The sequence below is a fragment of the Petromyzon marinus genome, unplaced genomic scaffold (assembly GCF_048934315.1).
Source record: "Petromyzon marinus isolate PM22_M1 ecotype Great Lakes invasive population unplaced genomic scaffold, UKy_Petmar_22M1.pri1.0 PM_G_Scaffold_10, whole genome shotgun sequence".
Classification (NCBI taxonomy): Eukaryota; Metazoa; Chordata; class Hyperoartia; order Petromyzontiformes; family Petromyzontidae; genus Petromyzon; species Petromyzon marinus.
The window spans coordinates 1,604,792-1,627,185 of record NW_027422651.1 but is presented as its reverse complement, the minus strand read 5'-3'; the positions used below and the strand labels follow the sequence as shown (position 1 = coordinate 1,627,185).

The 22,394-nt window shown below is 48.4% G+C and overlaps 1 protein-coding gene across 1 annotated transcript in view; it reads right to left on the bottom strand.

Moving 5' to 3' along the window:
* Positions 1-237: 237 nt before the first annotated feature.
* The window catches only part of LOC142908589 (E3 ubiquitin-protein ligase COP1-like), a 55,184-nt gene continuing 33,027 nt past the window's right edge, over positions 238-22,394 (bottom strand). The window contains exons 8-20 of the mRNA XM_076059357.1: positions 20,572-20,642; positions 19,992-20,046; positions 19,214-19,331; positions 17,208-17,340; positions 14,617-14,760; positions 14,010-14,118; positions 12,343-12,424; positions 7,156-7,272; positions 5,591-5,708; positions 4,832-4,956; positions 3,984-4,141; positions 2,429-2,473; positions 238-1,417 (exon numbers count right to left, since the gene is read on the bottom strand). Of these exons, the coding sequence (XP_075915472.1) occupies positions 1,400-1,417; positions 2,429-2,473; positions 3,984-4,141; positions 4,832-4,956; positions 5,591-5,708; positions 7,156-7,272; positions 12,343-12,424; positions 14,010-14,118; positions 14,617-14,760; positions 17,208-17,340; positions 19,214-19,331; positions 19,992-20,046; positions 20,572-20,642 (1,293 nt within the window). The 3' untranslated portion in view covers positions 238-1,399. The remainder of the gene's footprint in view (positions 1,418-2,428; positions 2,474-3,983; positions 4,142-4,831; positions 4,957-5,590; positions 5,709-7,155; positions 7,273-12,342; positions 12,425-14,009; positions 14,119-14,616; positions 14,761-17,207; positions 17,341-19,213; positions 19,332-19,991; positions 20,047-20,571; positions 20,643-22,394) is intronic.

Below are 22,394 nucleotides of genomic sequence, written 5' to 3'. Positions count from 1 at the left end.
GCACTTGCCCCTACAGTCTGTTAAGGCTACACGGGGGATCTTTTGTCTTTTGTGTGTGTGACTGCCGCGCGCCAAAGCACTTGCTCGGATGATGTCAAAAACAAACACCCCACTCACCCACCCAACCAGCCGTGTATATATGTGTGTGTATATGTGTGTGTGTATACAGTGAGGAAAAAAGTATTTGATGCCCTGCTGATTTTGTAGGTTTGCCCACTGACAAAGAAATGATCAGTCTATAATTTTAATGGTAGGTTTATTTGAACAGTGAGAGACAGAACCAAGTTCACTTTGTTGCGAGGAGTCTGCTTCAATACGCGCCTCCGAGAAAGCGCACGCGCCCAAAGGCCAACGTGGGCTCCTCCACCAGCACCAGCACCACCACCAAACTATTTGATTTTGAAAACATTGCGAAGTTTGGGAAAGGCGTGTTTAACGCATCTTGAGTCGCGTCGTATTTCAGTGACGGAAGTTATTTTTGACCGATACGGGTCAAGGAATTCTAGATTTGAAGCTTTCGTGACTGCAAGGATCCATACTCTTTGGTTCTATTCGGTAAAGTTACGTAGGTCAAAAAATAAAACAACAAAAATCACGACGTTTCGGCCACAACACCACAAGCAGCCTTCATCAGGTGAAGGGACCTTTAAGCCTCGATTACATTTTCAATTTCAAACAGCGCACGTATTGGTGTGTGTGCGTGCGTGTGTCTAATGTACTTATGCGGACACAGCGCCAATCGTACGGAATGATAGAGTAAAACCAGGAATTACAGTGCACAGCAGTTCCTCCTAACCCGGGGTGCACGGACTCCCTGTTGGGGGGGTTCGTTGGGCAGATTTCTTTTTCAGAAGGCAAAATAGAATCGAAAACACAAATTAAGCCGCGGGCACGTGTAAGTGGCAACTTGTCTCATCAAACTCTACGTATTTGTTAACAATTGTAAATATATATAAAACAAAAAAATTAACGATTGGATTCCTCCCGTGTATAAATAATCATCCTGATGAACGAATCTGATTCTCTTCTTTGGTTATTTCGGTTAAAGTCACCACCACGTAGAATGAGAATAAAATAATAGAATTTATCAAATAAAATAACACAATAAAATTCTCACGACGTTTCGGCCACAACACAAGCGGCCTTCATCAGGTGAGCGTGGCTATGTTCACTCCAGCGCTATCCTCCAGACAGTCTCGTCCCTTCACCTGATGAAGGCCGCTTGTGTTGTGGCCGAAACGTCGTGAGAATTTTATTGTGTTATTTTATTTTATTATTTTATTCTCATTCTACGTGGTGGTGACTTTACCGAAAGAACCAAAGAACCACAGCGGGGTTGTGCGTCGTACGGTACCGCGGGTCGGTCCCCGCGCAAAGTGCCGTTGCAGCGGGCGGCCCCTCACACCAGCTCCAGCACCTGAGGACAAAGAGAGTGAGGTTGGTGGTGAAAGACGGCGATGACGACGATGATGACGATGATGATGGGTACAAGCAACGGACAAGCGAAGCGCGACTGGCGAGCGCCTATTGAGACCGCCACACCGTGGCGGTGGTGGCGATGTGGCCCCGGGGTACACCCCTGGCCTGCTTTTGTCTTCCCCAGTGCCGATGTTTTACACACCGCAGCAGTCAGTGATTTCAGCTCGGGCGAGCTCAAGGGGAGGTTCCTTGAATCGGTTCAATATCACTCGTCCCCGATGTTGGCCGTGGCCGGAAATCGAACCGGGGCTCCTGCGGTTATTCAGAGCACAGCTACACCACCGCTACCCAAGTAACCACACTTACACACACAAGAAAATCCCACCCTTTAGTTATTGTAGCAGCAAGTGTTAACAAGCACCTATTAAATTTTGATTTAAAGCTTTCGTGACTGCAGTAATTCATATTCTTAGCTCTTTCGGTAAAGTCACGTTGAAGGTGACTTTACCGAAAGAGCTAAGAATAAGCACCGATTAAAGCCAACAAGACAAAAAATCAAAGGCAGATATGACCACTACGAAGATCGGAATGATTTCGTCTCCCCGATGCTGGTGTTCACGCACCACACGACATACTTATTTAAGGCGTAGCTTGACCTAGAAGGATGCCCGCTAACGTTTGATACATCGACTCGTCTGTGACGTGAGCCGTGGCAGGGAAGTGAACCTCTCTCAATGGGCTCACAGCACAATGCACACATCACCGCACCAACATTCCCCCACCATACACACACACACCTGGACGAGCGATCGCAATTGAGCAAACAAAAATAAAATCAGCGGGTCACTGCACATCTCATCATCAGCAACAGGCAATGAACAAAGTTCCCCACGAAGGTTATACCGAGTAACGATTCTACCACGCCAACACAACCAATCTTACAGATAGTGCATGGCGCATCGCCTTCCCTTCAAAAAAGCAATTGCAGTCAGTGCCACGGTACCCTTACCTTGATGGTTCCTTGATTGTTGGCTGCTACAAGTACATTGGAGTCCTGCAAGGGCGAGAATCACTTTAAGCAAAGCGATAGCAACGTCACGAATTCGAACTTTTCCACACTGATCCTGCCACACGACAGCGATGCAAACCAACGGTATACCTTTTTTATTTTCCGTACGAATAACGTTTAAAGGTGAAGGTGCAGTTTCGCAATTGCTAGCACGCGTGTGCACGTTTAACTTATTTCGCTCCGCACGTAGCCAGCCGTGCCACTGCTGACAAGGGGCCGCAACTAGCAATGTGCGGGCAGTCCCCTCTAGAGGATGCAATATTTGGGCCTACTCCTCCACACTGGCCAGATGTCTTTCGAAGAGCTGGGAACACCGACACACTTTCCCCCACCACGCCCACCGTGCCGATCGTACATCGACCGCAGCGCAGCCATTCGCGCCGTCGTGTGCGTGGACAGAGGAGGCGGTGGTTGAAATTCCAGATAGCTGCTGCCACGTCATTTCAAGCTGTCACGCCGGGAGATCCAACGTAACCGGTGAGCCGCTCATTTACAGCGCAGAGCAGCAGCAGCGGCAGCAGTAGCAACGTAAACCACCGTTGAATCTTAACCCCACGGGGACAGACGCGTCGGGCACCGAAATCGCGCCGGGAAGCAAGCCAACAATACGCAGCGGGCAGCATGGAGACTCGCAACACCAGCAGGTGGCTCAACGCCGCCCTTGGCACATTAAACGTTCAATGACGCGAGAAGTCTTCTGTCCACCCCGGACCCCCGCTACCACCACCCGCTCCGTCCTCCTCGGCGGGACCGAGATTCGCCTCCTAAATATTCCCCGACTGTTGAGGTGAGCGTCGTCCTTCTCCGAGGTGGCGATGAAAGAACAACAGCAAAACAAAAACATTCTTAAATTTCCATTTGAAGCTTTCGTGACTGCAAGGATTCATCTTCTTTGGTTCTTTCGGTTAAAGTCACCACCACGTACAATGAGAATAAAATAATAAAATAAAATAACACAATAAAATTCTCACGACGTTTCGGCCACAACACAAGTGGCCTTATTCATATTCTTGTGTTGTGGCCGAAACGTCGTGATTTTTGTTGTTTTATTTTTTACCTACGTGGTGACTTTACCGAATAGAACCAAAGAGTGTGGATGCCGTTGTGCACGCGCCCGGGACAACACCGGGTTGCTTGAGGAATCTGAATATAGGAAGCCGTGAGGGTTCCACGCTTGCTCTTAAAAAAGGGCCCTCTTTGGTCGAGTGGATTTTGTGGGCGAGTAACCTTCGGCGAGTGGATTCCGCACCTTCAATTAGCACGGTTGGCCACGTACGGTACAAAAGAAGCTCAGCGTGCATACGTACGTACGTCTTGTGGGGGCGGGTGACCCCCGGGGGGGCCGAGGGGAATTTTGCGGCTGAGTAACTCCGAGGGAGCGAGCGAATCAGACGGGCGAGCATCCGCGTGTGAGGGAGCGAGCGAGTGAGCAAGCGTGAAGGGCGGCGGGCGACCGGCCCGGGCCCGCGGGCCAGGCTGCAGGGCGTGCGCTCACCCCGTCCGGCAGCAGCCGCCAGCACACGGCGCTCACAAACTCTCTCCCGTCCCCTTCACTCTCCTTCCCCAGCGCGCCCTTCGCCACGTCGAACTTGAACGTGAGCGACACCTCGGAGAGGCCCTTGTAGTAGACGTACAGCGAGTTGTCCTCACTCCCTGCGTACGGAGAGGGCGGAGAGAGAGAGAGAGCGGAGCGACCGGCGGCACGGTCAGAAGGGGGGGGGGGGGACACGTGAGAGACCGGCGAAGCATCACCGGTTCAAAAACGAGCGATGCCATCATCCACCCCGCCGCCGCCGCCACCCGCCTCCACCACGCGCACGCCACGCGCAACCGACGAGACGCGAGCCAAACGCGTGTCCCGGGAAATCATCCGCGCGCATCAATTAGCCGACGCTTTCCAGCAGGCGGCCGTTCGTCATCGCAAGCGTTCAAATTGGCAATTTTGTGGGCGATTTTTTTTAAAATTCGGTACATTTCGACCGCGCGCAAAGTGACCCAACCGCTGCTTTCCCCGACGATGACTCCAACACGCGAAGCGGACCACGGGAAATGCCGCCGTTGACACGACGGCCCCCCCCCTAGGGGGGTCGCCCCCCTGGAGGGGGGGCCCTCGCCCGGCTTCAAAGGCGACAAACCCCACGGCGAGCGCCACCACCGCTCGGCCCAAAAACAAAACAAAAAATAAAGACAGAGGTAAATCGGGGGATTGTCACGATTGAAACATGATCGCGCGCGCGTGTGTGTGTGTGTATCTGTGCACGCGATAAGCAGGGGGTGTGGGGGGGGCAGGCAAGGGTTGGGTGGGTGGGGGGGTGGGGGTCAGCGTGCGGAGGCTGCGCTCACCGCAAGCGACGTAGTCCCCGTTGGTGGCCAGCCCCCCAAAGGTCCTTTCGTTGACGTGGCCTCTGAAGGAGCGCGTGCAGCGGGGCTTGTTCACGCTCCACAGCTTCAGCTGGCCGTCTATCGAGCTGCCCCCGAACGAAACAACGTGAGCGAATGAGGCCCTCGATTTTGTAAGCGGACGCGGGCACCGGCGATTAAACAGGGCCAGTCTCGCAAGGGCGCACGCAGCAGCAGCAAAAGGCACGGCACAAGCTCAATTCGACGGCCTTTCGCGGTTTCTTGACTCCGCAGGTAAATACATTTTGAGAAAAGAAAATTCTTAGCGAACCATTTTAGATTTTTTCTTTCACAGAAATAAATAACTTTTTATATGCTTAGCTCTTTCTGTAAAGTCACGTTGAAGGTAAACAATAAAATAATAAAATATATATAAAACAATAAAAACTCTCACGACGTTTCGACCATAACACAAACGGTCATCATCAGGTGTGTTATGGTGTTATGGTCGAAACGTCGTGAGAATTTTTATTGTTTTATATATATTTTATTATTTTATTGTTTCCCTTCAACGTGGTGACTTTGCCGAAAGAGCTAAGAATATGAATTGCTGCAGTCACGAAAGCTCTAAATAAAAAAATAACTTTTTATTCAAGCACAACTTTCATAACTGGCGAGCCGCGCGTGATTGGGTGGGCATTCCGAGTTGATCTGGCCCCCTGCCACTTTAAACGGCCGCGCCTTTCAATGGGCGCTACTCACGCAGAGACGATCTCCTCGCCGCTCACGAACTTGGCGTACGAGACGGCTCTCCGGTGGCCCTTGAACACCGTGACGGGCAGCTCGGTGTTGCGCAGGTCGTAATAGTGGACGCAGTGGTCTGCCGAGCACAATCGGAAGGGGTCACTTCACGCTCGCGCGAGTCCTGTGCCCCCCGCCTCTCCCCGCGCCTTTCAAAGACGGCGGACGAATCGCCCGGCTCAGATTAAGCTGGCCCAATCAACCGTGCGGTGGAAAAATCACACCCAACGAGGGCTCTTGTGAAACGTTAGCCGGAAAGGAAGTGGAATAATGCCCCCAAAAGGAGGTCCATTACCGTCATTTGCTTATCATTCTCACAGTCTTAGTTCTTTATTCACAAAGTCTTATTTTTCGCCAATTAAATGTAAGGGAGGGTATAAAAGCTTACTACGCCCGCGGCAATGTCACGGAGGGTAGCGAGGACAGCTCGGCACTCTTCAGTGAGTAACGCGTTAATAGCCTGTCCACAGGAGAATACGAACAAAAAATAATGCTTCCACCGATGATTCACAATGCCCACCTTGTTGTAAAACACAACCGCCGCCGCCACCGCTGCTACGTTCCCCATTTAATTGAAGCGTGTAGCCGTGCACATCGAGATCTGTCTGCATAACCTCTACGGCGATGATTTTTTAACCGCAGCGAGTACTCGTCACACAACGATTCACCGCCATTCCTCGTCCCCGCCGCAACAATTCAACGAACAGAGACTATTCGGGACAACGATTTGATTTAAAAATGTTTTCCCTTCTTTCTTATTTGCATCGTCTATCTCGTATGTTCCGTCTTGTTCCACATCGTTAAATCAATTAGCCCAATGGTTCGAGAGGACCCAGCGTGCATGGATTGTAAATAGATTCTTAACACGCGTGCATTTTTCGCAGAGATCTTCCAACGGTTGCTGTTGGGGGGGCGGCACTGAGCAACACCGGGCACAGAAACGCCACGGCCCGCAAGCCGTACCCCCACACCGTAACCCCACACCGTACCCACCAATATACCTGCACACCGTACCCCCACACCGTAACCCCACACCGTACCCACCAATATACCCCCACACCGTACCCCCACACCGTAACCCCACACCGTACCCACCAATATACCCCCACACCGTACCCCCACACCGTACCCCCACACTGTAACCCCACACCGTACCCACCAATATACCCCCACACCGTACCCCCACACCGTACCCACCAATATACCCCCACACCGTACCCCCACACCGTACCCCCACACTGTAACCCCACACCGTACCCACCAATATACCCCCACACCGTACCCCCACACCGTAACCCCACCCCGTACCCACCAATATACCCCCACACCGTACCCCCACACCGTACCCCCACACTGTAACCCCACACCGTACCCACCAATATACCCCCACACCGTACCCCCACACCGTAACCCCCCACCGTACCCCCACCGTACCCGCCGCTCGCCAAATCCCCTCTCCCCCCAAAACGAGCGCGCGATCATCAGGCGAGCGAGGTAAAACGCGCGGTGCAGACTCGAGCGCCCACCTGCGCAAGCAAACGCTAGGTGGTAGCGTGACGTGGGGCTGAACTTGACGCAGCAGACGTTGGTGTTCGCTTCGATGCACGCAACGGAAGCGTTCATGTGCGTGGACCACAGCTTGACTGGGCGGGGGGCGGGGGGGGATGGGTTTAGGTTAAGGGATGGAGGTACAGTTGTCCCTCACTATAACGCAGTTCACCTTGCGTGGCCTCGCTGTTTCGCGGATTTTTGTTTAGTGTAATTTTGCACGCTTTCTTTTCCTGCGTACAGTATGAACGCGCATTGTGTTCTGCGTCCTGATTAGCTAAGGGAGTACAGAATGCGTTCGGCTAGCCAGATTCACAAAAATGTTTTGGGCTTGAAAACAGGTTTTGATCTTTGGTTTCATTTACTAATATTGCACTTATTTTTTTAAATCTGCGAAAGTTTGAACTTTGAGAGTGTTTAAATAAGAGAGAAATGTGAGAAAATGCTAATGCCTGTCTGAGAAAAGTGTATAAAAGTGTGTGGTTAGGGGTTTCGCGGCCTTAAAACATGTATAACAATTGTAAAAAATAAAGCTGATTACTTCGCGGATTTCGTCTATTGCGGGTTATTTTTACGAGGGACCACTGTATAAGGAACAGACGGGGGTCACGTGCTGCTGCTGCTGCTGAAGCAAAAAGGAATTGAGCGGGAAAGGGAGCGGCACACGTCATGCAAAAACCGACCGCGGGGTTGACGACGGAGGAGCGTGAAAGGAGCGGAGGAAGGCAGCGGAAGGAAGAGACGGCGCCGGCGAGATGGAGATGAGGAGGAGCAGCTGAGAGAGAGCGGCAATGGAGCCCTTCGTCGCTGAGCAGGAAGTTACGGGCCGGCAGCGACGAAGCACCGAGGGGTGGCGGGGAAGTTGGCGCGGAGTGCGACTGACGGGACGCAAATCGAATCGCGAGACCCTGGGGAAAGTGGGGGGGTCAATTTAGGGGCATGACATTTCACACCCCTATCGCCGCCACCACCACCACCACAACCACGACATAAAACGCAGTTTGCCAGGAAGAAAAGAGAGGCTGAGGCAAGAGATAAGAAGCTTCCAGATGCCCGCAACTCTCTCCGGCTCAATTATCGTCCAGGTTTGCGGAATTTAAAAGCTAAGCGGCCTAGCCATAGGGGGTAGGGAAGGAACCCCAAAACTGTGGAACCGACTTCAAAAGGAACGAGTCCGCCCGAACAGCTGGAAACCAAAGTGAGAAAAATAATCACTTTTAAAGAGCCCTTGGGCCCAGAAGGAACGCTGGTCATCCCTGGTGCCTCTGTGGATGTGTAAGCTTTGACTTTAACATAGCTGTTTCAGTGACCAGTCACAAGCTAATCCCTCAGTTATTTCGAAGCTAAATTCTCCTGTTTGATTTGTACTAGGTGCCTCTGTGGATGTGTAAGCTTTGACTTTAACACAGCTATTTCTATGACCAGTCACAAGCTAATCACTCAGCTATTTCAATGCTAAATTCTCCTCTTTGATTTGTACTAGGTGCCTCTGTGGATGTGTAAGCTTTGACTTTAAAATAGCTATTTCTATGACCAGTCACAAAGCTAATCACTCAGCTATTTCAATGCTAAATTCTCCTGTTTGATTTGTACGAGGTGCCTCTGTGGATGTGTAGGCTTTGACTTTAACATAGCTATTTCTATGACCAGTCACAAAGCTAATCACTCAGCTGTTCCAATGCTAAATTCTCCTGTTTGATTTGTACTAGGTGCCTCTGTGGATGTGTAAGCTTTGACTTTAACATAGCTATTTCTATGACCAGTCACAAGCTAATCACTCAGCTATTTCAATGCTAAATTCTCCTGTTTGATTTGTACTAGGTGCCTCTGTGGATGTGTAAGCTTTGACTTTAACGTAGCTATTTCTATGACCAGTCAAAAAACTAATCACTCAGCTATTTCAATGATAAATTATCCTGTTTGATTTGTACTAGGTGCCTCTGTGGATGTGTAAGCTTTGACTTTAACATAGCTATTTCTATGACCAGTCACAAGCTAATCCCTCAGTTATTTCAATGCTAAATTCTCCTGTTTGATTTATACTAGGTGCCTCTGTGGATGTGTAAGCTTTGACTTTAACATAGCTATTTCTATTACCAGTCACAAGCTAATCACTCAGCTATTTCAATGCTAAATTCTCCTGTTTGATTTGTACTAGGTGCCTCTGTGCATGTGTAAGCTTTGACTTTAACATAGCTATTTCTATGACCAGTCACAAGCTAATCACTCAGCTATTTCAATGCTAAATTCTCCTGTTTGATTTGTACTAGGTGCCTCTGTGCATGTGTAAGCTTTGACTTTAACATAGCTATTTCTATTACCAGTCACAAGCTAATCGCTCAGCTATTTCAATGCTAAATTCTCCTGTTTGATTTGTACTAGGTGCCTCTGTGCATGTGTAAGCTTTGACTTTAACATAGCTATTTCTATGACCAGTCACAAGCTAATCACTCAGCTATTTCAATGCTAAATTCTCCTGTTTGATTTGTACTAGGTGCCTCTGTGCATGTGTAAGCTTTGACTTTAACATAGCTATTTCTATGACCAGTCACAAGCTAATCACTCAGCTATTTCAATGATAAATTCTCCTGTTTGATTTGTACTAGGCGCCTCTGTGGATGCGTAAGCTTTGACTTTAACATAGCTATTTCTATGACCAGTCACAAGCTAATCCCTCAGTTATTTCAATGCTACATTCTCCTGTTTGATTTGTACTAGGTGCCTCTGTGGATGTGTAAGCTTTGACTTTAACATAGCTATTTCTATGACCAGTCACAAGCTAATCACTCAGCTATTTCAATGCTAAATTCTCCTGTTTGATATGTACTAGGTGCCTCTGTGGATGTGTAAGCTTTGACTTTAACATAGCTATTTCTATGACCAGTCACAAGCTAATCACTCAGCTATTTCAATGCTAAATTCTCCTGTTTGAGTTGTACTAGGTGCCTCTGTGGATGTGTAGGCTTTGACTTTAACATAGCTATTTCTATGACCAGTCACAAGCTAATCACTCAGCTATTCCAATGCTAAATTCTCCTGTTTGATATGTACTAGGTGCCTCTGTGGATGTGTAAGCTTTGACTTTAACATAGCTATTTCTATGACCAGTCACAAGCTAATCACTCAGCTATTTCAATGCTAAATTCTCCTGTTTGATTTGTACTAGGTGCCTCTGTGGATGTGTAGGCTTTGACTTTAACATAGCTATTTCTATGACCAGTCACAAAGCTAATCACTCAGCTATTCCAATGCTAAATTCTCCTATTTGATACGTGCTAGGTGCCTCTGTGGATGTGTAAGCTTTGACTTTAACATAGCTATTTCTATGACCAGTCACAAGCTAATCAATCAGCTATTTCAATGCTAAATTCTCCTGTTTGATTTGTACTAGGTGCCTCTGTGCATGTGTAAGCTTTGACTTTAACATAGCTATTTCTATGACCAGTCACAAGCTAATCACTCAGCTATTTCAATGATAAATTCTCCTGTTTGATTTGTACTAGGTGCCTCTGTGGATGCGTAAGCTTTGACTTTAACATAGCTATTTCTATGACCAGTCACAAGCTAATCCCTCAGTTATTTCAATGCTACATTCTCCTGTTTGATTTGTACTAGGTGCCTCTGTGGATGTGTAAGCTTTGACTTTAACATAGCTATTTCTATGACCAGTCACAAGCTAATCACTCAGCTATTTCAATGCTAAATTCTCCTGTTTGATATGTACTAGGTGCCTCTGTGGATGTGTAAGCTTTGACTTTAACATAGCTATTTCTATGACCAGTCACAAGCTAATCACTCAGCTATTTCAATGCTAAATTCTCCTGTTTGAGTTGTACTAGGTGCCTCTGTGGATGTGTAGGCTTTGACTTTAACATAGCTATTTCTATGACCAGTCACAAGCTAATCACTCAGCTATTCCAATGCTAAATTCTCCTGTTTGATATGTACTAGGTGCCTCTGTGGATGTGTAAGCTTTGACTTTAACATAGCTATTTCTATGACCAGTCACAAGCTAATCACTCAGCTATTTCAATGCTAAATTCTCCTGTTTGATTTGTACTAGGTGCCTCTGTGGATGTGTAGGCTTTGACTTTAACATAGCTATTTCTATGACCAGTCACAAAGCTAATCACTCAGCTATTCCAATGCTAAATTCTCCTGTTTGATATGTGCTAGGTGCCTCTGTGGATGTGTAAGCTTTGACTTTAACATAGCTATTTCTATGACCAGTCACAAGCTAATCACTCAGCTATTTCAATGCTAAATTCTCCTGTTTGATTTGTACTAGGTGCCTCTGTGGATGTGTAGGCTTTGACTTTAACATAGCTATTTCTATGACCAGTCACAAAGCTAATCACTCAGCTATTCCAATGCTAAATTCTCCTGTTTGATATGTACTAGGTGCCTCTGTGGATGTGTAAGCTTTGACTTTAACATAGCTATTTCTATGACCAGTCACAAGCTAATCACTCAGCTATTTCAATGCTAAATTCTCCTGTTTGATTTGTACTAGGTGCCTCTGTGGATGTGTAGGCTTTGACTTTAACATAGCTATTTCTATGACCAGTCACAAAGCTAATCACTCAGCTATTCCAATGCTAAATTCTCCTGTTTGATATGTACTAGGTGCCTCTGTGGATGTGTAAGCTTTGACTTTAACATAGCTATTTCTATGACCAGTCACAAGCTAATCACTCAGCTATTTCAATGCTAAATTGTCCTGTTTGATTTGTACTAGGTGCCTCTGTGGATGTGTAGGCTTTGACTTTGACATAGCTATTTCTATGACCAGTCACAAAGCTAATCCCTCCGCTATTTCAATGCTAAATTCTCCTGTTTGATATGTAAACCCCTTTGTCAAGGTGCCTCAATTCTCTAAACCAGCTTAAAAAGACGCTACGAATCTTAACAGCGTTCATTGCAGCTCTGTCGTCCCGACAGGCCTGTTCCTTTCACCTGAAGAAGGCCGCTTGTGTTGTGGCCGAAACGTCGTGAGATATTTTATTGTATTATTTTACTTAATTAATTTATTATTTTATTCTCATTCTACGTGGTGACTTTACCGAAAGAACCAAAAAAGATTCATCCTTGCAGTACGAAAGCTTCAATCGAAAATTAAATCCCTGATGATGTCACGCCGACAGAGTGCGGCCTTGCCATTTTACCTTTGGTGTCATCGGATCCAGACGCTAGGATCTCGGGGTCCATCAGGTTGAAGTCCACGCTCCAACATCGCTGCTCGTGTTCCTAAGGGAGCGGACATTCCGAAAGAATACAATTTCACCATGCGATCATCGCACTGCTGAGCACATCAACACCACATGTGGACAAAGACAAAGTTTCCGCCCCGCCCACCCCCCCCCACCCTTCCAAAGGCACACAGACTGTTGGGACAAGCGCCGTGTGAGAGTATCTACGAAGGCCGGAACGGTGCACGAGGGCGTGGTGTGGCTAGCAGCACGCGCAGCCACCTTTGTCTCTCTGGTACTCATGTTTAAACTCATTAAAAGCTGACCCAGAACCGGTTCAGATGTATCACCGATGATGGCCAGAGCTGGGGAATCGAACTCAGGTCATTAATCCATTCATCCAAACCTTCCAATTGATATCCCCTGCTTTATCTTTTCTGGGCATTCAAGTTTCCTTCCACATGCTCAGCACTCCTTAAAAAGATAATGAAAATATCTCAATGCAGAAGTGAGGTTTTTTCCTGGATAACAAATAACGGTATGACTATTACTAATACCATAAACATTACAAACTGCGAGACTTGAAACAAACTCTGTGCAAAGTGAACCAGTGGCAAGGGCACTGACCGATAGATTACCTTCCCGGAACATTGAAATTAATGACAAATTCAACCGAGAAGATGGTTTCAAATTAAGCAACCATTGGAAAGATGTTCTAAATTGAACCAAACATTAAACTAATTTTCAAGGTACAGTATATTTTTCAAGTAGTGGTACCCCAAACTTTCGCAGCTCTTAAATTCCCTTTTCACACCATCAATAGGTAAACTCCCCCTCCACCCCCCTCCCGCGCCAACCGGCATGTTCACCCGCACGTACACCACCTCTATGCTAAGTCGGCCAATCAAATGCTAATTTTTTATACTAATTCCTTTGTCAAGGCGCCTTGTTTCCTCGCACACAGCTTAAAGGTCGCGGTCTGAGCATGGCTGTGTTTCACTCCAGCGCTGTCCTCGAGACAGCCCGGTCCCTTCACCTGATGAAGGCCGCTTGTGTTGTTCGCCGAAACGTCGTGATTTTTGTCGTTTTATTTTTTTACCTACGTGGTGACTTTACCGAATAGAACCAAAGAGTATGTTTGTCTTGGGTGTCTCGCAAAAGGCATCGCATGATTTTTTTTAATTTCCCCACCAATGTTTTTTTTTCGTGGAAATGTTTCTTCTTATCATGATGGCATCACGTCACGAGGCAAGGCGTCCAATCACGTCCGTCCCAGAGCAATGACGCAACCCTACGTGTTCAGCAACGGCCCAGGGAAGCGGATGTTACAGAGCCACCTCTGGGATCCCTTAAAGGTGACCTCTAATCCACACAAAGAGAAAAGGGGCAACACTTCCCTATCCCGCTCTGCTATCGAGAGAGTAATGTTCGACGCGCGGCGAGCCAAACCGACGTTGACTTCTCAAGGGCTGGAATTTAGCAAAAATTAGTTTCAGGACCGACTTTAACGTGACTGCTTTTTTTTGTGCGTACAGTCACTGGTGACCAGGCTGAGACTATCAACGGGTGGTTAAAACCTGGATTTCAACCGCCCAGGATCTCGGCGACACCAGAACAATGCTTAAGAGAACGACGCTCCACACCTGGAAAACCTTTGTCCTCTGTCCCGTGAAGCCATCCCAGAGGATCACGCTGCCCTCGTAGTCACTGCTGGCCAGGATGCCCTTGTGGTACTTGCTCCAGCTGATGCAGCTGCAGCAGCACCGGGCAGGGAAGCAATGTTTGATAATAAAAAATATATAAGGAAATAAATTAATAATAAAGTTTATTTTTTCACAAATGTACATCGGTTGATACAGCTGCTCTTGCCAGTCCTCCCCCACGCCGGTCAATGCGGGTTGACGGGGCGCCTTTTTGCCAGGACCGTTTCAGAAGCAGTTTAATCTGCATACAAGCACACCCCTCCGGGGTAAGGCCGTGTGCGCTTAGGTGCCCTGAGACATTAGCGGAAGGCACCTTACGTATAAATGTAAACTATTATAACATCCGAAGCAGTATGCTTGCAATGGAAAGGTTGCCTCCACTCTCCCCCCTCACCACTGCGTTACGTCGGCACGCTTTGCTCATACGAGGACTACCCTGGTGACGACGACGACCGTGAGCAGGGAGTAGTGGCCCCTGCGGACCGGTGCAAAGGCGTAGGCAGCGTGGGTGGACTTGGCAGTGGATTGCGGAGTGGTGGAAGCGCACCTGATCTTGGAGTCGCAGGTCATCTCGATCACGGGGTAGTGAATGTCCACCGCATCTCGGATCAGCGTGCCGTACTCAAACACCTTGATCTTCTTGGTCACTCCGGCGACGGCGAAGTAATCGCAGTCCCGATCGAAGTCGATGCTGTCGAATTAAAAGGCATCGTCATTATTATTATTAATACTTAAACAGTTATGGGGTAAAAAAAATCGTGCACGCACGCGGATTATGCAATGCCAACCGAAGCACGTTTTTGCCTTCGGAGGTAAAATGTGCTCACCTTCGATTAGCAGGTCTCAGTACGCCTTTTGGCGTCTTCTGGTCCAATACCAGTGGAGACTAGGCTCTAAGAAAAGCCGTCTCGGGTGTGGACCAATCAAATTCAAGGACAGTGCCAATATTATTATTATCAGAGTTGTCTTTTTTGTTTGCATTTTGACTGCTTGTGTTGTGGTTATTGCAAACACGATGCCTTGAATAAAGGTGTCAGTTTTTGTGCCAGTTAAAAGGGTAAAACCTATTCCTATATCTTGTTACTGGCAAAGGAGGTCTCATAATGTAATTGCTCACCCCGAGCCCTCAATACTCTGATAGTGCGCTGTTTTTGAGTTGTACACCTTTTGGCGTCTTCTGGTCCAACACCAGTGGAGACTAAGGGCTCTAAGAAAAGCCGTCTCGGGTGTGGACCAATCAAATTCAAGGACAGTGCCAATATTATTATCAGAGTTGTCTCTTTTGTTTGGATTTTGACTGCTTGTGTTGTGGTTATTGCAAACACGATGCCTTGAATAAAGGTGTCAGTTTTTGTGCCAGTTAAAAGGGTAAAACCTATTACTTCAATCACGGTTCTCTACGTACGGTGCAAAAGAAGTCACACAAAATTACATACGTACAATTAGCGGTATGCAACAATGCATTCGCATATTTACAAGAAGTAATTTTGTTTCCCTCTTTGCACTGCAGAGCTTTCCAGAGACAACTGGGAAGCATAACCACAGTAGTTCTGACATTTCCCCTGTCGGGAACGAGTCAACGCGCCGACTTGAACACGAACCAGACCCCACGGCCAATGACGCAGCGTGGCAAACACGAAGCCGCGTCGCCGCTATCAGGTACCACTTGGGGACCAGCCATTGTGTCCCTTCACGTCACTCTCGGGCTTCCGAATTAGGCGTCCAAGCGTCTCTCAATGGTGCTTGTGTAGCCCAGGTCTTGCGCATTAGGCTTCATCCCAAACTCGCACTTAGCCTCGCTTTGTCAACGCAGCTTTTGCGGCACGACCGTGGAACAAAGCGCGCGGCCCGAGTTGAGTTAAATTAACTCTTTGGAAAATAAAAATAAAACTCCCCCCTCTGTCTGTGCGCGTCCGCGACTACTACAAAGCCGGCGGGTGGCAGCATCAATTCACCAACTCAGACAAAACAACTGAATTGCTACGTCACTTACAACCAAGTCTATAAAAGTTGCCCTTCAAAGGCCAGTTTGAGAGAAACTAAATTAAGTTCTTTGAACCAATGTCTTTCCAGACATCAGAGACGATTTCAAGGGCAATCAATGCAGCATTTACCAAGACGTTACACGGTGTCACTGAATGTCATCAATTTACGTACTAATGACAAATTTATGTTGTTAATATTTCTCGACAAACTTTGAATATCAGGGGGGGTGTAATGGTTAATCCCTCCTGCCCCCATACAGATTTGATTAATAATCCCAATCATTGCCATTCAAAAGCAGCTTTTTTTTTCCACGATGTGACAAATGCAACGGCTACTAGTGGCTGGGGTCGGTATTACATACAAGGCGCACACATCTAAACCCACTGGCTCCTACGCAAGCAGTTCAATGAATGCATCGCGAGCTCAAGAATCAACATTAAATCGGTGAATCATTACACACACGTACTAATTTGCCCTAATTACAGGTTCATATGTTTGTTACACATCAAATTGCAAAATGGCACTCTTCAGAGTCCTGAACATCCGATTATGATGTAGATGCTCACCCCGAGCCCTCATTACTTTGATAGTGGCATTGTCTTTGAGCTGTGTGACGCCTTTTGGCGTCATCTGGTCGAGCACTAATTGGTCGAGGCTCAAAAGAAAGCCGCCCCTTGGTGTGGACCAATCAGTTTCAAGGACAATGACACATATATTATCATAGTATGTTTTTTGTTTGCATTTTGACTGCAGGTATTGTGGTTAATGCAGTAGACATGAATCCTTGTAAAAAAAGGTTTCAGTTTTGTTGCCAGAAAAAAGGGGAAAAACCACTATTATTATCCGATTACAAGGTTAAGATATTCCTGAATATAGAGAAGAAAAACATCGGTCGGGGGGGGTGGAAGAGACAGAGGGACATCATTACGAACCACATTCATGGAGATGATCCAAATATAGGACCACAACGCTTGGGGGCAATTGTTGCCGTGCATTCAGGCCGCCTTCCCTGCTTCTCTGTGGTTTCCCACACACCTCCGAATTATTCTCTCTCTCCGAGGGTAAACGGACGCGGGGAGACTTTATAAAATTTATTAATTCTTCCCCTCCTCATGATCAAAATGAAACGGGGGACACGAGGAGACGGGTCACCTGGACACGATGCTGGAGCCATTGTAGATGTCGCTGGTGTAGGAGAGTGTGGCGAGCGGGCGCACGGAGCTGTAGCGCGTGAACTTCGCCAGGCAGTCCTGGAACTCCTCCAGCTCTCCGCGCTTGTCCTCATCTGAGCCCCGACGGCACCGCAGAGACACGCACCGGCAGGGTTGAACGCAAAGCGGTCGGGTTTGTCAACGATTCAGACCCCCGCGAATTCACCCTCGCCACTTGCTCACCGGTGTTCCACAGACGCCTCCTTGTCACTGCCGCAGAACTTCGCTCATTGATTCACCCGCCCACGCCGAGGGCTCGGTCTACCAGGCGGGTTTGTGTCACCCATACTGTGTTCAACCACCACGATGCAGGTCACAAAACTTCTCCACAATATAGATTTTTTTGGGTGAGATTGCGATATTGTCTTCTTTGGTTCTTTCGGTAAAGTCACCACCACGTAGAATGAGAATAAAATAATAAAATAACATGATAAAATTCTCACGACGTTTTGGCCACAACGCGAGCGGCCATCTTCAGGTGAAAGGTACAGAACTGTCGGGACGACAGAGCTTCAATGAATTGCGTTATTTTATTATTTTATTCTCATTCTACGTGGTGGTGACTTTACCGAAAGAACCAAAGAAGATGAATCCTTGCAGTCACGAAAGCTTCAAATCGAAATTGCGATGTTGGTCGCGAAAGCCTACGTGGTAAACTCACAAAACGTATGTTTCTCTCCTCGCTACTGCTCGACTTTGGAATTCCCTACAATCGTCTCTTTCTCAAGCTCCTGCTCAAATCCAGACAAGTGTTAACTCTATCGCAACTCCGATAGTGCCGTCCGTTGCCAGTTTATTGACGTGTTGGGTCTTAGGCCTGTGGATCACTGCCACCAGCACGGCAGACGCGAATGCCTGGGTCTTCCCTGCCACGCCGTAAGAGCCCCATGACGTATTTTTGCATTGCACCTAACCCCAGTGATTACCCACCTCCGATTAGAACGTTTGGCTATGTACGGTGACAAATAAATTTAATATACATGCACACAAAGTCTGTGAAATATACAACTGCAATTACAGAACTGCGCTGAAAAGACTGCGCAAGTCAAGGCAAAATCCAGAGTCCGCCTGCTTCAACTAATGCTGCTGCTGCTGGCAGAAACTGGTCCAAAAGGCTCATGAGATTGTGGGGCTAAATTTGTTTTATTTCACTCGGTCAAACGAATCCTCGTCTTTACTTTTAGTATTCTCCACAAACGGCAAACTTTCGCGGAATAACGTTCAGCCTCCCCGGCGTCATTTCACACCATGGTACTGCAGTTCCCCGAAGGGCTTACGAACTTGCGTTGATAAGCAGGCACTGGCCGCGTCAATGCAGTCATTTCAGACTGGAGCAAGAGCAGAGCCCTCTGCTGGTGACTGGATGATATCGCCAGGCGCGGTTAAGACCCACCGCGGCAAAGTCATCGCGTTAATGCGCTGTGTTCACACTAACGCGTTTTTGCTTTAAATGCAAGTTATTCCATCAGGGAAGACTTTTTTGCGTAACGTTGCACCGTTAAAAAGGGGAACGCGCCCGTTAAAACGCGGAATGCGCACCACTATAACGCGGTTTCTGAGAGATCTACAATGGGCGACTTTCCTGAGCCGCGTGGCTGGGTGGTACAATGCAGTACGCGAAATAACACAATAGCGTGGCGGCGTACCCCGAGTGATTTGTCCCGCCGTCTGTGTATGCGTACATTGCATCCCACCAAACTTCATCATCGCGTTCTATTACGGCGATTTACGTTTTTTAAAAGGAACGCATCCACCGCGTCAAAGGAGGACTCGCTGTTCCACAGCACCGTTTCTTGTTCGTTGTCCTTCCCCCCCAGCACCTCCGATTAACGCGCAAGAAGTTCAACATACATAATGGACCTCGGAAAGGCGTAACACCTTTCCCCAGGTGCAACAACGGGCGGAACGGCGTTGGGGCCGGCCGCCACGCAGGGGGGATGTACCGACCCGGGGGCGACGACAGGCGGCGGGCGGAGTAGCACCGCTCCAGGCCGTCGAAATGCGCCGACAGTTTCCGCCTCCTTGCCGCCATTGAGTCAGTCCCGTGGCACGGCAACCGCTTCACCTGCAAGCCAGCACGGAGAGAGAGAGAGGAGAGAGACGTGCTCGCCATCGACGGCGGGGGTGGCGGCGAGGGGGGAAGTCGTCCTCGTTGGGTATTTAACGTTCCAATAGCCGATGAACAAAATGGCCGGCGACACTCCCGGCCTTGTCAGATCTTAGAGAAGCCAAGTAGAATAGTTCCTGGGCGGGAAGACCGGCCATGCACAACCGGTGTTCTAGGCCACAGCGCAGGGCCACCCCACACGGGGGGGGGGGGGGGGGGGGGGGGTGTGGCCAGTACCATGCACGGCCGCCTTTGTCTCCCCAGTGGCGATGGTTACGCACTGAAACAAGTACTAGTCTGAGACTGAGTCGACCTAGGGGAGGGGACCGAGTGTTGGCCGTGAGCGGGAATCCAACTCGGGTAGGCCGGGTTTGCAGCGCAGGGCACTAACCACTACGCTACAACAGTGCGCCTATTCTCACACATGTAATCCTTGCCTTCGACATGCGCCGTGGTCAAAAAACGTCCACGACGTATTGGGGGGGGGGGGGGGGCTTTACCGCTCGTAAACATGACAAAACGAGCCGATAGAGCCGTACGTTACATATCACGACGTTACAACGAAGCTCAGGTGCCGGGTAAATCTCGCACGTGGGAGACGCTGGCATGCCGGCTCACCCGAGCGCTGTCCGTGAATGCAGGGAAGGGGTGATCCGAGTCCACCAGACAACCGCTGGAAAAAAAAAAGCACGCAAGCGCAACGTTGCAGCAACGTCAGAAGAAGTCCGCCCGCGTCAACTAACCGCACGAGAAAACGGCGTGGTTTCCCAGCGCGGGGTTTCGTACACCCAGGTTCTTGCGACCATTGCCATATTATCCGGATTATGAGGTGGACTTTTTCCCATGTAATTTAAAGGAAAGGAACGGGAGCAGGCGCGTCTTATCATCCGGAGAATGCGCCGTCTTTCAAAAAGATTTTAATTTATTTGTTAAACCGGTTGTTCAGGATAACCTTTCCCCCAGGACGTATTTGCGCAATTTAAAGGGGTGCGTTCATAAGTCACCTTCTGGAAGACGGTACTACTCCATAGGGATCTTCCGGAAGACGTGTTTTCTTATCGTTGTCGAGAACCACACTTCGAAAGACATCGATCCCCATTTTAAACCGTCTTTTTGGGGCTTTCCAAAGCAATCGCGCGCTCCCAATTCTAAGACATGCCAGGGCCACGGTTCACCAAAGCCAACGGTTGTTGTTCACCTGGTCGATGGGGTCTCTGGCAACTGGGGCACTTGGGGCACCACGGCTTCGTGCTGTTTCTGCATCAGCTCCTAGATGTGCACATTATGGTGGCGGGGGGATTGAATCGAGGGGCTAAGCATCATGGGGAAGAAAAAAAACTTGCCGACATACGATTTGACGTAGAAGCCACGCCGACACCATCGGAACACTTTACAAGCAACGTCTCGGTTCGCGACGCCTTCCAACCGAAGTTAAAATAATTTACGCAAGCGCTCTAGTCCGCCTGTAACAGGGAAGGCACTCGAACCACCCTGAAGATGATCCATTAACGATGCTATGACGCAAGTCAGGACACCGGACATGCACATTAATATCAATAAAGCAGCACGAGAAAAGAAAGGCAATAAAAAGCAAAACGTACTATTCTAAACTAATAAAATGGTCATCGCACATTTACCACAGCTGAATAGATTCTCACGCATCCTCAAAAACCCATGTGTTCAATGAAAACAAATTAACTTAACACGACGCACGAATAACGCGCATGTAACAAAAACTCTTAAATATCTGTCAAAAACCCTGCCTTGAAAGGAATGATATATGATAAGCAATGCTTCTGACAATGGCCCACCCTTCTTAATCGTCGAGACCAATGCAGAGAAGCCCCCTGCCCAAAAATGTATCCTATTATATAAAGACAAAGATCCCCCGTACAGGCTATAACAGACTGTTGAGACAAGTGCTGTTAGCGAGCATCTACGAAGGTCGGTACGACACACGAGGGGGGTGCGTGGCCAACACCACACCCAGCCGCCTTTGTCTCCCCAGAGGCGATGTTCACGCACCGCACCAGGTACTCATTTGGAGGCTGAGTCGACCTAGGGGGAGGCCCAGGACTGGTTCAGATAATCGTCACTGGTGTCGGCCATGAGCGAGAATCGAATCCGGGTCGCCGGGTTCGTAGTACAGCCCGCTAACCGCTACACTGCCGCTCCCTACTATCCTATTAAATAAGGATCCCCCCATATAGCCTGAAACGCTGTTGTTAGCGAACGCCTACGAAGGCCGGCACGACACATGAGGAGGTGGGTGGCCAACACGTATCCTATTATTTATACACACACACACACGTCTAGGGCCACCGTCATTGACAAACGTGTTGAGCTTTCATTACACGTGCTGGTGGTGAACCACTGCAAAAAAACCGCAGTGGTTGCAATTTTTCACGTTTCATTTTGAAGTACTCAAGATGCAGCCTAGCTGCAATGTCGCCTACACAGCCATGGGCAGGCCCGTTCACCATCGGCGGTTGTTGCAGATGCAACCCGTGGCGAGATGTTGACTACCTCGCCTAGTATACAAGGAGGCTGTGGGTTCAATCCCGACCTATGACGTTCGTATATTTGGAGTTTGCGTGTCTCCCTCCCCGGGACAACAGCGGCCGTGCGGACTTTCCTCCGGGTCCTCCGGTTTTTCCTTCCACGTTTTAGAAGCGCGCGTTTCGCCGCTATAAGTGTTCACACGATAGCCCACTTCGTTGAGCTATCATTTGTGGCCAAGGTGGCTTTTCGAAAAAGAGCTATGCAGCTCAGTAGGCCTTACCTAGTAAAATAAAAAAAAGTTTGCTTTAGTTATCGCGAGGCTGGGGCTCTCGTGCTCATTTACACACGAGTGTGGAAAACTTCTTCTTTGGTTCTTTCGGTAAAGTCACCACCACCACGTAGAATGAGAACAAAATAATAATAAATTGATAAAATAAAATAAGACAATAAAATTCTCACGACGTTTCGGCCACAACGCAAGCGGCCTTCATCAGGTGAAAGGACGAGACTGTCTGGAGG